Source organism: Homarus americanus, unplaced genomic scaffold (assembly GCF_018991925.1).
Source record: "Homarus americanus isolate GMGI-L3 unplaced genomic scaffold, GMGI_Hamer_2.0 scaffold49772, whole genome shotgun sequence".
In the NCBI taxonomy this organism is placed as follows: domain Eukaryota; kingdom Metazoa; phylum Arthropoda; class Malacostraca; order Decapoda; family Nephropidae; genus Homarus; species Homarus americanus.
Window position 1 is genome coordinate 588 of NW_024733024.1, and position 13884 is coordinate 14471.

Genomic DNA, 13884 nt, shown 5'->3' on the forward strand with positions numbered 1-13884 from the left:
AGTGTATGATTTTAATCATTTATACATGATGCTGCATTAAGTGATGTTAAAGAAATTACTCATATGCTGTGTCTTCTTGTTAGCAACTGGGTGAAGTACCAAGTGTAAAGTTACTTCACCTCACATGAGAAAGTCAACACTTGGATCCTAACATTTGTTGAAATAACCATCAAGTTATTTACTGAAGGAACTGTACACAACAACCACCAAAGATCACCAAATGCTATTACTGTAAATATTATGGTTTAGTAGCCTCCACTAACATACCTTCACTGAGGTGTGGACAGTGTTCACGTTTGGGAATTGTTCCTGGCACTTGTGGATCCAATCTTCTGTCACCACACTACGTCGATCAGCGTCCTCGATGGCGGTGTGAAACTCCTGAAGAGAGTTGACTGTGTTGAGGTACTCCAGCACAGCCTGCAGCTGCTGCTTTTCTTCCTCTCCTTCAGTGCTCATATCCTCCACACTGGTCTCCTCCTGCTCCACAAGTTCTTTTGCTGCCTTGTTTTGTTCCAGCAGACCATTCAGTCTGTCCTCAAGAAGGTTGTGTCCAGTTTTTAAATCGTTCACCTTCTTCCCATATTTTCCCAGCTGGGACAGTTTCTCATCACAGGCAGTGATGAGGCTGATGACCTTGTTCATCTCCTCCTGCAACAAGGACCGTAACTTCTTGCTAATGCCTCTGGGTCCATCTTGAGGACGTTTTGTTGGTGCCTTTGTTTGTGCTGGCTTGAGCGACACACCTTTAAGTCTCCTTATGAATGATTCCATCCCATAGTTTATGGGAAGTTGAGTTACATCAGTAAGAGCCAAAGTGTTGTGATCAGCACGGCAGGTGGGACAGGTGAACTGAGAGTTCTTTATCATGTCAACAATGCAGACAGTGCAGAAGGTGTGGCCACACGGCAGAGAGCGCGGGCGTCGAAGAGCTTCATCAAAGTTGTCAAAACAGACTTTACACTCTTCTGGCTTGTCGTTATCCTGTGAAGAAGAAGAGCATCCTGTCAGTGTATATTAAAACATCATGAAAGATGTACCGGTATATATATATACTGTACTGTGTTTACCTTGCCTCAGGTCTACCTTACTTGTATGTACAGTAAATCAAGTGTCTAGATGCCTTGTCTTAGGTTCCTAACTGGTGTAAAGTCTACCCTGGTTTATCATAATTAAGAGTTTATTCAAGGAGTCCAAGTTTCTACTGTTCATATCCCACAACTATTCTGTCTACAGCTACAGTAATTACAATTGTCGCTCCTGTTACATCAATGATCATTAATCCTGTAGAGGGAGTCCGTCTTATTCATATACAGTGGGGTCTCATTTTACACAGGTCTCACATGTGTGGTTATTGCTTACCCCATAGATTGAAATAATGAAATGTGACCATAGTTATAGCTCTTATGGGTAGTGGTACAGTGATATTTTGCTTATTTAGCACCAAATTTAGCCATTTTATTGGACATTATAAGAACATACCATAAGTACAGAGCCACCCTGGGCCCTGCACTTCCAGGGGCCTCGTGCTCTCCTGGTTAGTAAGACATAAACTAGTACAAGAAAGCTGTGCTGATTGGAAGCATTTTAGTGAAAACTACAATTTCATGAGTCATCAGATGAACATTTGATCACCTTAACCAAATGGATGGAAGTGAAAAGAAGGTTGTGTTTAATGAACACCATAGATACACTCATGTTACAAGACTTGAATAAAGAAAGGGAACAGTGGTGATCGGTTCTTACACGTATTATAGCAGCTGTGCAGTACCTAGCTGAGCACAACTCTGCTTTGGACAAGTCATCGAGTGTTGGAAATTCTCACAATACCGACATAGCCAAGTCGTTTTCAGAGCTTCGAGTACTGTTCTCCGAGAACTCATTCCCAAATAAACCAAAAATGCACTTCAGGTCCTTCAGTTTGTAAAATCTCTCAATGGTTCCTTCCCTAATGCAGAAATAGAGTATAGGATTTTGTTGACAGTTCCAGTCACAATGGCATCAGGGGAGCAAAGTTTGTCTAAAGCTGTCTAAGGACAACTACTGTATACAGTATATGATGGATGACCTGCACGTCTTCTATGGATGCACCATGCCACCCTAACATATAGTTCTTGGTGGATGACCGGCACGTCTTCTGTGGATGTACCATGGCACCCTAACATATAGTTCTTGGTGGATGACCTGCACGTCTTCTGTGGATGCACCATGGCACCCTAACATATAGTTCTTGGTGGATGACCTGCACGTCTTCTGTGGATGTACCATGCCACCCTAACATATAGTTCTTGGTGGATGACCTGCACGTCTTCTGTGGATGCACCATGGCACGACTTAAAGCTCTTCCAACGTGTGCTGCAGTATGAGGCCTCGGGGGCAGTGAAATTTTGCTCAAAGCTGCACTCTTCAGGCATTGTTCCTTATACATATCTAAGACTCCATGCCAAATTTGAAGCTGATATGTCGAGGTTTAGTCTGCCGCATTTTCTACTGAAATTTTTAAATTTACCTACAGTACTAGCCAAACAGCCACTGTGGCGGTGCAATGTTCTGTTCAGTGTTTATCAACTTTTTTTTCATATCTCTTATTTCATTTAAGTTGTCTTGTTGCAGATGAGTATGGTGCTATGTCTATATTGATTATCAGCCTTTTCTCATTTCATTATGTCATCATGGTTGAGCCTGGCAATGAATATCTCACACATGTGACTCCGAAGACTGGACACGGAAAGCAGATTGCCAAAACTATTCACGAGTTTCTGGTGGAGAAAAATCTAACCCAGCAGCCCATTGTGTGTGTTGGTTGTGATGGAACCAATGTAAATGTAGGATCAGAAAATGGAGTCATTCATCATCTTGAAATGTTACTTGGTCACCCGCTCCATTATTTCATATGTCAGCTTCACGAAAATGAGCTGCCTTTCCGCGCGGTTTTTTATCACTATGATGGTAAACCAAGTGGTCCTGAGCATTGGCGTGGTCCCATTGGAAAGCAGATCAAGGAGTCTTTGTCTGAGCTTCCAGTTGTCGCCTTCCAGCCAGTCAGTTTCCCTGATTTCCCTGTGTTTAATGATGAAGTGGAGAAAGATCTGTCCTGGGATCAGAAATACCTGTATAGGATTTGTAAAGGAGTTACCACAGGTGTTGTTGAAGATGACTTGGCTGCTATTGAGCCAGGTCCTCCCTGTGTGTCAAGGTGGAACACCTTATGGAGTAGAATCCTCAGGCTGTATGTAGCAACATCAAGACCCAGCCATGAGTTGAAAAGAATTGTCATTACAATAATAAAGTTCAGTGCTCCAATGTGGTTTTACATCAAGATACACCCTTACGTAACACACGGCTCAAGGAACGTATTCCAGTCCCTGCTATATATGAAACACCTGAATAGTGAGGAGGAGACTATAGTGAAGAAGGCTGTCCAGAGAAATGCATACTTCGCCCACACAGATCAACTTCTTCTTGGTATGTGTGCAGATGAGGACATGACTGTTAGAGAAAAAGCTGTCTCAATGATAAGAAAAATTAGAGAGGAGAATCAGCAAAAGGAAGAATGCACTGGCAGATCTGAAGAGGAGGAGGAAGATTCTGATGCTGCTGTTGACGAGAATTTGTTAAACTATACTGATGAGGAGGGTAAAGCTGGAGATGGGAATGAGGATGTGCCTCCTGTAGTCAACATGAGAAAGGTGGTGACTCCGAAACTAAAGTGGCAAGTAAAAAACTATCATTCCATGATTAACTGGAGGAATGAACTCAAGACTGAGCCTCCTTACATTGCTTCTCTGTCAAATCTACAGGTTAATGACATTCTTGAGACACCATTAGTGGTGCCCAAGTGGCCAAACAGCACTCAGGCGGTCGAGAGAGGCATAAAAGTGATGACTGAAGCTTGCACTGAAGTGACGGGATACGAATCGAGAGATTGATATATTAGGCAAAGATTATTGTCTAGGAAAATGATGCCAAGGTTCCGCACAAAAAAGAATTTAAATATGAACTTGTAATGATTTTCTATACGGTGTACCTGTAAAATAACATGTGAATTAAATCGATGTCACCCATGTAAAATTTATCATTATCCTGGAAAACATTAAATGACACCTAATTTTTGGTATACACTAAAAGTTGACAAAAAGTCGTTCGCGATGCGGCAGGGTAAGTATGCATGAAATGGCATGAAATTTTGCACAGGTGTTTGTTACAGCCATACAAACGATGCCTGAAAAGTGCAGCCTGCAACTCAAATAAAAGTGTTTTTTCCCTGCCCCCTAATGAGGCCGTAAACCCGCTGATCTCCACGAGCGCACTACGTGCATTTCAACGGCATCTCTGGTTTCTGACTGCTGAGATGGTGCCTCTTGCACTTTTCAGCAACAAGGTGCCAGCAGATGAACGTCGTACACTTGCCAACAGTCTCCTAGCAGTCAAACCAGACAATGAATCGTCCAAACCATCAGAACACTTAAGAATGGGATTTGGGAAGTCTAAATTTCCCGTCTACAGTCACTCTCTCAACAACGCTTGTTGACTCGGTTGATTGTGACTCCTGGTTCACATTCCATGCTCTTCAGCTCGACCTAAATTTCCTTGCATTAGATGTTGAAGACTGGCAACTGTCTACTGCATACCAGGCATCTGCAATCAACCCGAAAGTGCTTAATGCCATCAATGACCGTGCCGAGCGTGGAATCGAGCTCGGTTCAGAATATCTTTCATCGGCCAAGAGAGAAGAACACTCCCAGAACGTGATCCAAGTTGTTGAACGGGACTTTAAGAAGCTCCCGAACCTGCACAAGCGATGTTCAGTGTAACTAATGTGTTTAACAGTGTAACTAATGCTTAGATAGATGTCAGAATGAGAAATCTTATGTTAATGTGCCCTTATAGTGAGAAGTTAATTTTGTACAGAGAACTGTAGTGATCTCACAATAAACAATTAGTGATTGTTGATTTTTTATATACAGTCGGCCCTTAACATACGCGGGTTTAGCATACACGGATTTGCAAATACGCGGATTGCCCCGCCGGAGGAATATTCTGTACATTGAAATAATTGAAGTCCATTTAAATCGCGCGCCATTCAACTCGCGCGCGGCACCGAACACGGGACACTTCCGGCTCCCGCAACCTCACACACACACACAAGCATACCTCTCCCTCACTCAGTCAGTCTCGCTGTAACCACGCTTGTGTTGACATCAGCATTGTAGTTGCAAAAATATTACATTTCCATGAATGTATTATATCAAGCACAGTATGAATAGAATATCACTAATATAAGAGTATTTTAACCGAAAACTACTAAAAAAACGAGTAACATATCTTGAACATTGGAAGGTTAGGTAAAGTCTTTTGTTTTCATGTAGTTTATCCTAATTTACATTGAAATGCATTACGTTTCAGCAAAACTACTATTTATTTCTGAGAATATGGAAATGTAATATTTTGCTGAAATGACGTACGTATTACAGTGGAAAGTGACGAAAGCAATGACTCGCTTTCTCTCATTCAAAAGATGTTACCGTAATCGCTTTTCGAATGGTTTTCAGTTAAAAAACTGTTGTATTACAATAATATTCTATCCTAATTCACTTGTGATGCAACAGTGTTTTAACTGAAAACCAAACACTGTACCAGTGAAGACGGTGGAGTATAAGCTATAAATGACAGAACAAAAAACTGTACCAGTGAAGATGGTGGAGTATAAGCTATAAATGATGGAACAAACAACTGTACCAGTGATGATGGTGGAGTATAAGCTATAAATGATAGAACAAACAACTGTACCAGTGAAGATGGTGGAGTATAAGCTATAAATGATAGAACAAACAGCTGTACCAGTGAAGATGGTGGAGTATAAGCTATAAATGATAGAACAAACAACTGTACCAGTGAAGATGGTGGAGTATAAGCTATAAATGATAGAACAAACAACTGTACCAGGGAAGACGGTGGAGTGTAAGCTATAAATGATAGAACAAACAACTGTACCAGTGAAGATGGTGGAGTATAAGCTATAAATGACAGAACAAACAACTGTACCAGTGAAGATGGTGGAGTATAAGCTATAAATGATAGAACAAACAACTGTACCAGTGAAGATGGTGGAGTATAAGCTATAAATGATGGAACAAAAAACTGTACCAGTGAAGATGGTGGAGTATAAGCTATAAATGATAGAACAAACAACTGTACCAGTGAAGATGGTGGAGTATAAGCTATAAATGATAGAACATACAACTGTACCAGTGAAGATGGTGGAGAGTATGCTATAAATGATAGAACAAACAACTGTACCAGTGATGATGGTGGAGTATAAGCTATAAATGATGGAACAAACAACTGTACCAGTGAAGATGGTGGAGTATAAGCTATAAATGATGGAACAAACAACTGTACCAGTGAAGATGGAGGAGTATAAGCTATAAATGATAGAACAAACAACTGTACCAGTGAAGATGGTGGAGTATAAGCTATAAATGATAGAACAAACAACTGTACCAGTGAAGATGGTGGAGTATAAGCTATAAATGATAGAACAAACAACTGTACCAGTGAAGATGGTGGAGTATAAGCTATAAATGATAGAACAAACAACTGTACCAGTGAAGATGGTGGAGTATAAGCTATAAATGATAGAACAAACAACTGTACCAGTGAAGATGGTGGAGTATAAGCTATAAATGATAGAACAAACAACTGTACCAGTGAAGATGGTGGAGTATAAGCTATAAATGATAGAACAAACAACTGTACCAGTGAAGATGGTGGAGTATAAGCTATAAATGATGGAACAAACAACTGTACCAGTGAAGATGGTGGAGTATAAGCTATAAATGACAGAACAAACAACTGTACCAGTGAAGATGGTGGAGTATAAGCTATAAATGATAGAACAAACAACTGTACCAGTGAAGATGGTGAGTATAAGCTATAAATGATAGAACAAACAACTGTACCAGTGAGATGGTGGAGTATAAGCTATAAATGATAGAACAAACAACTGTACCAGTGAAGATGGTGGAGTATAAGCTATAATGATAAAGACAAACAACTGCTACCGGTGAAAATGAGTATAAGCTATAAATGATAGAACAAACAACTGTACCAGTGAGATGGATGGTGGAGTATAAGCTATAAATAGAGACAAACAACTGTACCAGTGAAGATGGTGGAGTATAAGCTATAAATGATAGAACAAACAACTGTACCAGTGAAGATGGTGGAGTATAAGCTATAAATGATAGAACAAACAACTGTACCAGTGAAGATGGTGGAGTATAAGCTATAAATGATAGAACAAACAACTGTACCAGTGAAGATGGTGGAGTATAAGCTATAAATGATAGAACAAACAACTGTACCAGTGAAGATGGTGGAGTATAAGCTATAAATGATAGAACAAACAACTGTACCAGTGAAGATGGTGGAGTATAAGCTATAAATGATAGAACAAACAACTGTACCAGTGAAGATGGTGGAGTATAAGCTATAAATGATAGAACAAACAACTGTACCAGTGAAGATGGTGGAGTATAAGCTATAAATGATAGAACAAACAACTGTACCAGTGAAGATGGTGGAGTATAAGCTATAAATGATGGAACAAACAACTGTACCAGTGAAGATGGTGGAGATGGTGGAGTATAAGCTATAAATGATAGAACAAACAACTATACCAGTGAAGATGGTGGTATAAGCTATAAATGATAGAACAAACAACTGTACCAGTGAAGATGGTGGAGTATAAGCTATAAATGATAGAACAAACAACTGTACCAGTGAAGATGGTGGAGTATAAGCTATAAATGATAGAACAAACAACTGTACCAGTGAAGATGGTGGAGTATAAGCTATAAATGATAGAACAAACAACTGTACCAGTGAAGATGGTGGAGTATAAGCTATAAATGATAGAACAAACAACTGTACCAGTGAAGATGGTGGAGTATAAGCTATAAATGATAGAACAAACAACTGTACCAGTGAAGATGGTGGAGTATAAGCTATAAATGATAGAACAAACAACTGTACCAGTGAAGATGGTGGAGTATAAGCTATAAATGATAGAACAAACAACTGTACCAGTGAAGATGGTGGAGTATAAGCTATAAATGACAGAACAAACAACTGTACCAGTGAAGATGGTGGAGTATAAGCTATAAATGATAGAACAAACAACTGTACCAGTGAAGACGGTGGAGTATAAGCTATAAATGACAGAACAAACAACTGTACCAGTGAAGATGGTGGAGTATAAGCTATAAATGATAGAACAAACAACTGTACCAGTGAACACGGTGGAGTATAAGCTATACAGTGATCCCTCAGTTAACGAGCGCCTCGGTTAATGAATTACCTTCCATAGGATTCTTAACTTCGGCTAACGAGCATACCCTCTATTAACGAATTCCTTACGAGCGGCCCCCAACAAGTTTTCGCTTGCACACTAGCTGTCGTATTAGTCCGCCAATACAGTACAGTAATCGGTTCAAGGGCTTAAATTCCTTACCATTTTAGTAAATATCAAGAAGATTGTACCATTCAATCATTTTAAAAGTTTTATATTACATTTTTTAGTAATTTTAACAATTATTGAACATAATTGAAGTACAGAATACAGAAAATTATCTTCCACAGCAAGTGTTCAATGTGGACAAAACTGGGCTGTTCTGGAAAAAGATGCCCAAAAGAACATTCATCACCAGAGATGAAGCCTCTTTACCTGGGCACAAACCCATGAAAGACCGTCTCACTCTATTGCTTGGTGCCAATGCTTCAGGGGATTTCCGACTGAATCCTATGCTTGTCTACCACTCTGAGAACCCCAGGGTGTTCAAGCAACAAAAAGTGGTAAGAGGACGGCTTGGAGTTTATTGGAAATCCAAGGCATGGGTGACAAGACAGCTCTTTAATGAATGGACTGTTGAGGTGTTTTGCCCTTCTGTGAAGAGCTACCTAACCACCAATAAACTCCCTTTAAAGGCTTTCTCCAGATGGATAAATGCCCCTGGTCATGACCCCCAAGTTGCCAGAACTTTGGAGTCTCAATTTGACTTTGTCAAAGTGTTGTTTTTGCCTCCCAACACGACATCAATCATACAGCCAATGGACCAGAATGTGATCAGCAACTTCAAGAAGTTGTACATGAAGAAAATGTTCAGGAGGTGTCATCAGGCAACTTCCACTGATCCTGAACTAACAATTGGCACAGTTCTGGAAGACAGAGTTTAACATCCTGGAGGTGGTAAAATTTATTGTGTCCTCATGGCAAGAAGTCTCCACTAGAACCCTCAATTCTTCATGGAAAGCACTGTGGCCATCAGTAGTCCATGATTTTGAGGGATTTCAGGATGAAACAGAGTTGGACCAGGAGATTGTGTCCATTGGTCAGTCATTGGGCCTTGAAGTGGAGGAGGATGATGTAGAAGAGCTTGTGATGTCTCCTGAGGAGGAACTTACTCCAGATTACTTGAAGCAACTGCATGAGATGCTAGAGGCTGACAGTGGTGAGGAGGAAACGGAAAGTGATGACCATATGTCTACTTCACATTTGAAAGATGTTGTTCACTACTGGGAGAAGTTCAGGAAACTGGCTTCAAGGCACCCAGATGTGGAAAAAGCAGAACTTGGTTTGTGTAATGTTGAGGACACAATGGTCTCCTTCTTCAAACATCAGTTAATGATGAGGAGGAGAGATGCCCCACAAACAAAAATTGACAGTTTTTTCACTAAAAGGCAGCGAGAAAAAGATGCTAGCCCTCAGCCTTCCACTTCAAGAAGGAGAGAGGATGTTCCTGCTGGAAAATCTGTCAGTCCAGAGGTTCCTGACATTTTCATGGAAGGTGACTCACCTCCAAGAAGCAGTAAAATGCTTCTCCTCCACCTCCACTTCCTTCTCTTCTCCCTTCTCCTTCTCCACCTCCCACTTCAAATTCACATCAGCATCATCATCCAGGAGCCTTCTACATACACACCTCAAAGTAAGTGTACTTTTCTACCTTTTTTGTTGACTTTAGGCAATTTTCGGTGAGCTGGAGCCAATTACCCAAAAACCCATTGAAACAATGATTTCGGTTAACGAATTTTTTGGCTAAATAGCAACCTGCTGGAACGAATTGTGCTCGTTAACCGAGGGACCACTGTATACACACACAGGTTGTACCTCTCTAGTCCGGCAACCTCGGGACCTGACCGGTGCCGGACCATGGAAATTCACCCTTTTCCTGGATAGATAGTGACTTGTGCTTACGCTTGGAAGCACTAGCACCACTTTCACTGCTTCGTGGTCTCTTTGAAGACATATTGAACAGTTAAATGTTGTACAGTAGGTTCTCAAATTTCGAGTTTTTAATTTGGAAAAAAAAAAAAAAAAAAAACACTACACAATTTCAAATTTCGACAACGGAAACTCAAATTTTGACGGGTTTGAGCGGTCCGCCAACGTTTCGGGGTGCACAATCGTGTAAACAGCGTCATTTCTCTTATGTACAAAAGATTCATTATTGTATATTACTGAATGTCTTTTTCATTGAATTAATGTTTGTGAGTGCAAAATGAACAACACAATTAATTAATAATAAGTGGAATATTAAAACACACGAGGAGACTAGACAGCATTGTTTTCGTTAATGTTTACAAAACCAGTAACTGGTTGATTCTAGATATAAAACTGAAGAAATACCACCCTGTTGTAGCTGTAGTAAAATTAATGTAAAAAATTAATATGGTAAGTAATGTTATTTAATGTTAATAAATGGAACAATATAAGTAGCTAACCATTATTGGTAAAGAAAAAAGTGAGATCGCGTATGTAAGTGCGCACATGTGTAAACATATCGTTATTACTCTACATAAGAATATGAAAGCAACACTTATTTACTGTTCATATATATTTTAATTAATGTTTCTGAATTTAATAAAAAAATTCTACCCACCAGTGCTGGTAAAGTTGAAAACATAAGGACAGTCAATGTTGTTGTGTGTGTTTTTACTTGGATGACAAAGTTGCCAAGTCATCAGGTTCAACTCTAGCTGAAGCTATAGAACATTAAAAAAATTTCTGTGTTGTTTTTAGTTTTTATTAAACTTTATGTGTTATTTTTGTTGCTTAATTAGGATGTTGCGTTATTACAGGTAGTAATTTGCCCAAAAAGTAGGGTAAATAAGGCAAAATTTAGCCAAACATTGAAAGTACCAGACTCAAATTAATTTTCTCCACGGGCAAACTAAAATTGTTCCGGACCACGGGAGTTTCCGCACCACAGAATGCCGGACTAGAGAGGTAAAACAAATGTTAATTAAGAACTGCCCCAACAAGGCAGGTGGAGGCAGTTACAAGGTTCCTTGCAAGGAATGTAATATGTTCTACTAAGGCAAACGGGTAAAGATCTTATAACTAGACTTAAACATCATAAATATAGTGTTAGGACAGGCCAGTAATCCAATGTTTTGTTCATTCATATGAGAGATAATAAGTATTGCATTGACTGGGATAATGCCTCCTCAATATTACCTTGTAATTCAATTGTCAGGAGGAACATTATTGAATCTAGTCTCAGTAAACATACCAAATCTGTCAACACGAATAGAGGCGTCCCGCATCGTAAGGGTAACTCAGACCATCCGGGCAAAACCCTTTTTTTGTTGGTAAGCACTATTTTTGGCCTAGCTCTAAATGGTGGTAGTTTATATAATCTCCTTACTACTCTGTAAATAAGGTTGAAAGCCCTTTGAAAATAGGGTAAAACATCGATTTGTAGCAGACAGGATATTATGGGCTCGGCTTTTGCGTCGTCGGGTGCTCTCATCCAGTCAGTGAGTGAGTGAGAGGAGCAGGCGGCCAATCACGGCGACCGGCCTACGGCCTCCTCCCCCGTCTCGGCCAATGACAATGAGCGTCTATGTCACGGCCCCTCCGGCCAATGAGGCGGAATCCCTCTCTCCCTTTCCCTCGGTTCTCTTTTATTGTGGCGGGATCTACGCTCTGATATTGATTAAAGTAAAACCCATAAGCGGGTGGGAGTTTTGTTGCTTCAAGTCAACATTGCAACAACCCAGTACATTACTTCATGATGTGTTACCTACCATCTGCAAGTACAGTCCTTTAGCTTCAAAATGCATCAAAAATTAATGCTTTATCTCTAAAAACAACAAAGTTATACACGTTTGAAGTTGAAAAACTTTAAACGCGGTTTTCTCGGTTTCAAAATTTGGTGCGAATAGCCCATACGATGCGGGGTGCCTCAGTTTGTGATTAACAAGATTTGTAAGCAGATGAAAGTGTTGGGTCACTACCTTATGACCTGAATGTGGTGGACACCTGCTGTCCCTAGGGCAGGGGTGGCGAACCTTTTTGAGAGCATGTGCCCAAATTGGCGATAATATTCTGAAAAATTGACTCGTGTGCCCGTAGGAATTTTGAGCAGAAGATTATTATTATTATTATTATTATTATTAAAATATTGGTATTTTACAAAAAAATTACCGAGAAAGACAACAAAACGCTTGAAAGCTTTCTTAGAGAAATCTGTTTAGGCAACCAGTAACTCTTCTGAATTGTTTTAAAAGGGACAGCTTAAGGAATTACATGTATTTATAACTAGTAATTCACAAGAGATAAAATTAATGAATTACGTGACAATAATAATGGATCTTCATTTTAGAAGAAAGGAGGAGTCCCGTTGATTATTTACGTGTATTCATTTTTTTACTATTAACAAAAGTATAACAGAGAGAGATTGAAATAAATGAAAGCATTTTAGAAAAAGCCTGTTCAAAAAATAATTAATATCAATGTTTTTAAAAAGACAACTGAAAAATAACATCATTTATAAATAGAACTGAACCTTATAACCAATATATGAAATGTGACAGTGAAATGAAAAGCTTTGGTTCATATTATAAAACAAAACAAAAATCAAGGAAAGGAAAATAAGCAAATTTTACTCTGAGTGAGACTTTTGCTGCTGCACCAACAGATATTTTATATCAGGCTTGTATTTGGTTGTGAAGAGAGCTATCATTACCCCAATACTGATGTGTACACTGGGTCGGCAGGGATTTAAAAACGTGTCATCCGAAGTAAAGTGTTCCAGCAACCACCCAGCTGGCTCCCAGCGAGACACTGGAGCACCTTAGGTTTTGTCTTTATTCGAGACATCTTCAGAGGCAACTCAATTTGCAGGGACTGAGAGAGGCTTATATACGATGGGTGACCTTACATAACATCAGGTCAGGTCAATAACATGGGCTCTACTAATCAACACACCACCTCCACCACAAACAAACGAATAGCTTATAAAAACTGTGGGACATAACAAGTCAGGTCAAAAACATGAGACCCACTAATCATCTACCCTACATCCACCTCAAAAGCTTTCAAAGCATTTTTAACCTTAGGCCACTGACAAATAAATTGATGTAACATATTATCAGTTTTGTACTGACCATCACTGAGGTTTATGAAGTCCGTAGATCTCTGGCAATACTTATGGCATTAATCACCTGCTGCGTTATGTTAGGTACAATTTGTCCACTCTGCTGTAGGTCCACAATCTCACTGAAGGCTGATGCTGACAGAGGGCTGTTAAGGAGGTAAACATTGGAATATTAGTACCTAGATTTTGTTACACTTTATGTCAATAAAAGTTCAGAGAACCCGACGAGAGAGACTGCAAGAGACCCACGGAGAGCTACCGTCGGGTAATCACGGCTAACCCGCACAATCGTGGAAAATGACCGAAAAATGCTGTTGCTCAAGAGGGCAGTGACTGATCTAGCAAAAAGTATTACATCAATTTACTGGACACACACTCGGGCAGGCTTATTCTACGTAAAAAAAGACCATCCTCATTGAGAACAAGAAGCTTATACGTACAA

At 39.8% G+C, this 13884-nt stretch overlaps 1 protein-coding gene across 1 annotated transcript; it reads right to left on the reverse strand.

Moving 5' to 3' along the window:
• Positions 1-267: 267 nt before the first annotated feature.
• Positions 268-13621, reverse strand: LOC121869229 (tripartite motif-containing protein 6-like; the record flags this gene model as incomplete). The annotated part of the gene is given in 2 exon segments (XM_042370469.1): positions 268-984; positions 13453-13621. Coding segments are annotated over 2 exon segments (720 nt in total), but the record flags the coding sequence as incomplete, so codon positions are not given.
• Between the last annotated feature and the right edge of the window lie 263 nt (positions 13622-13884).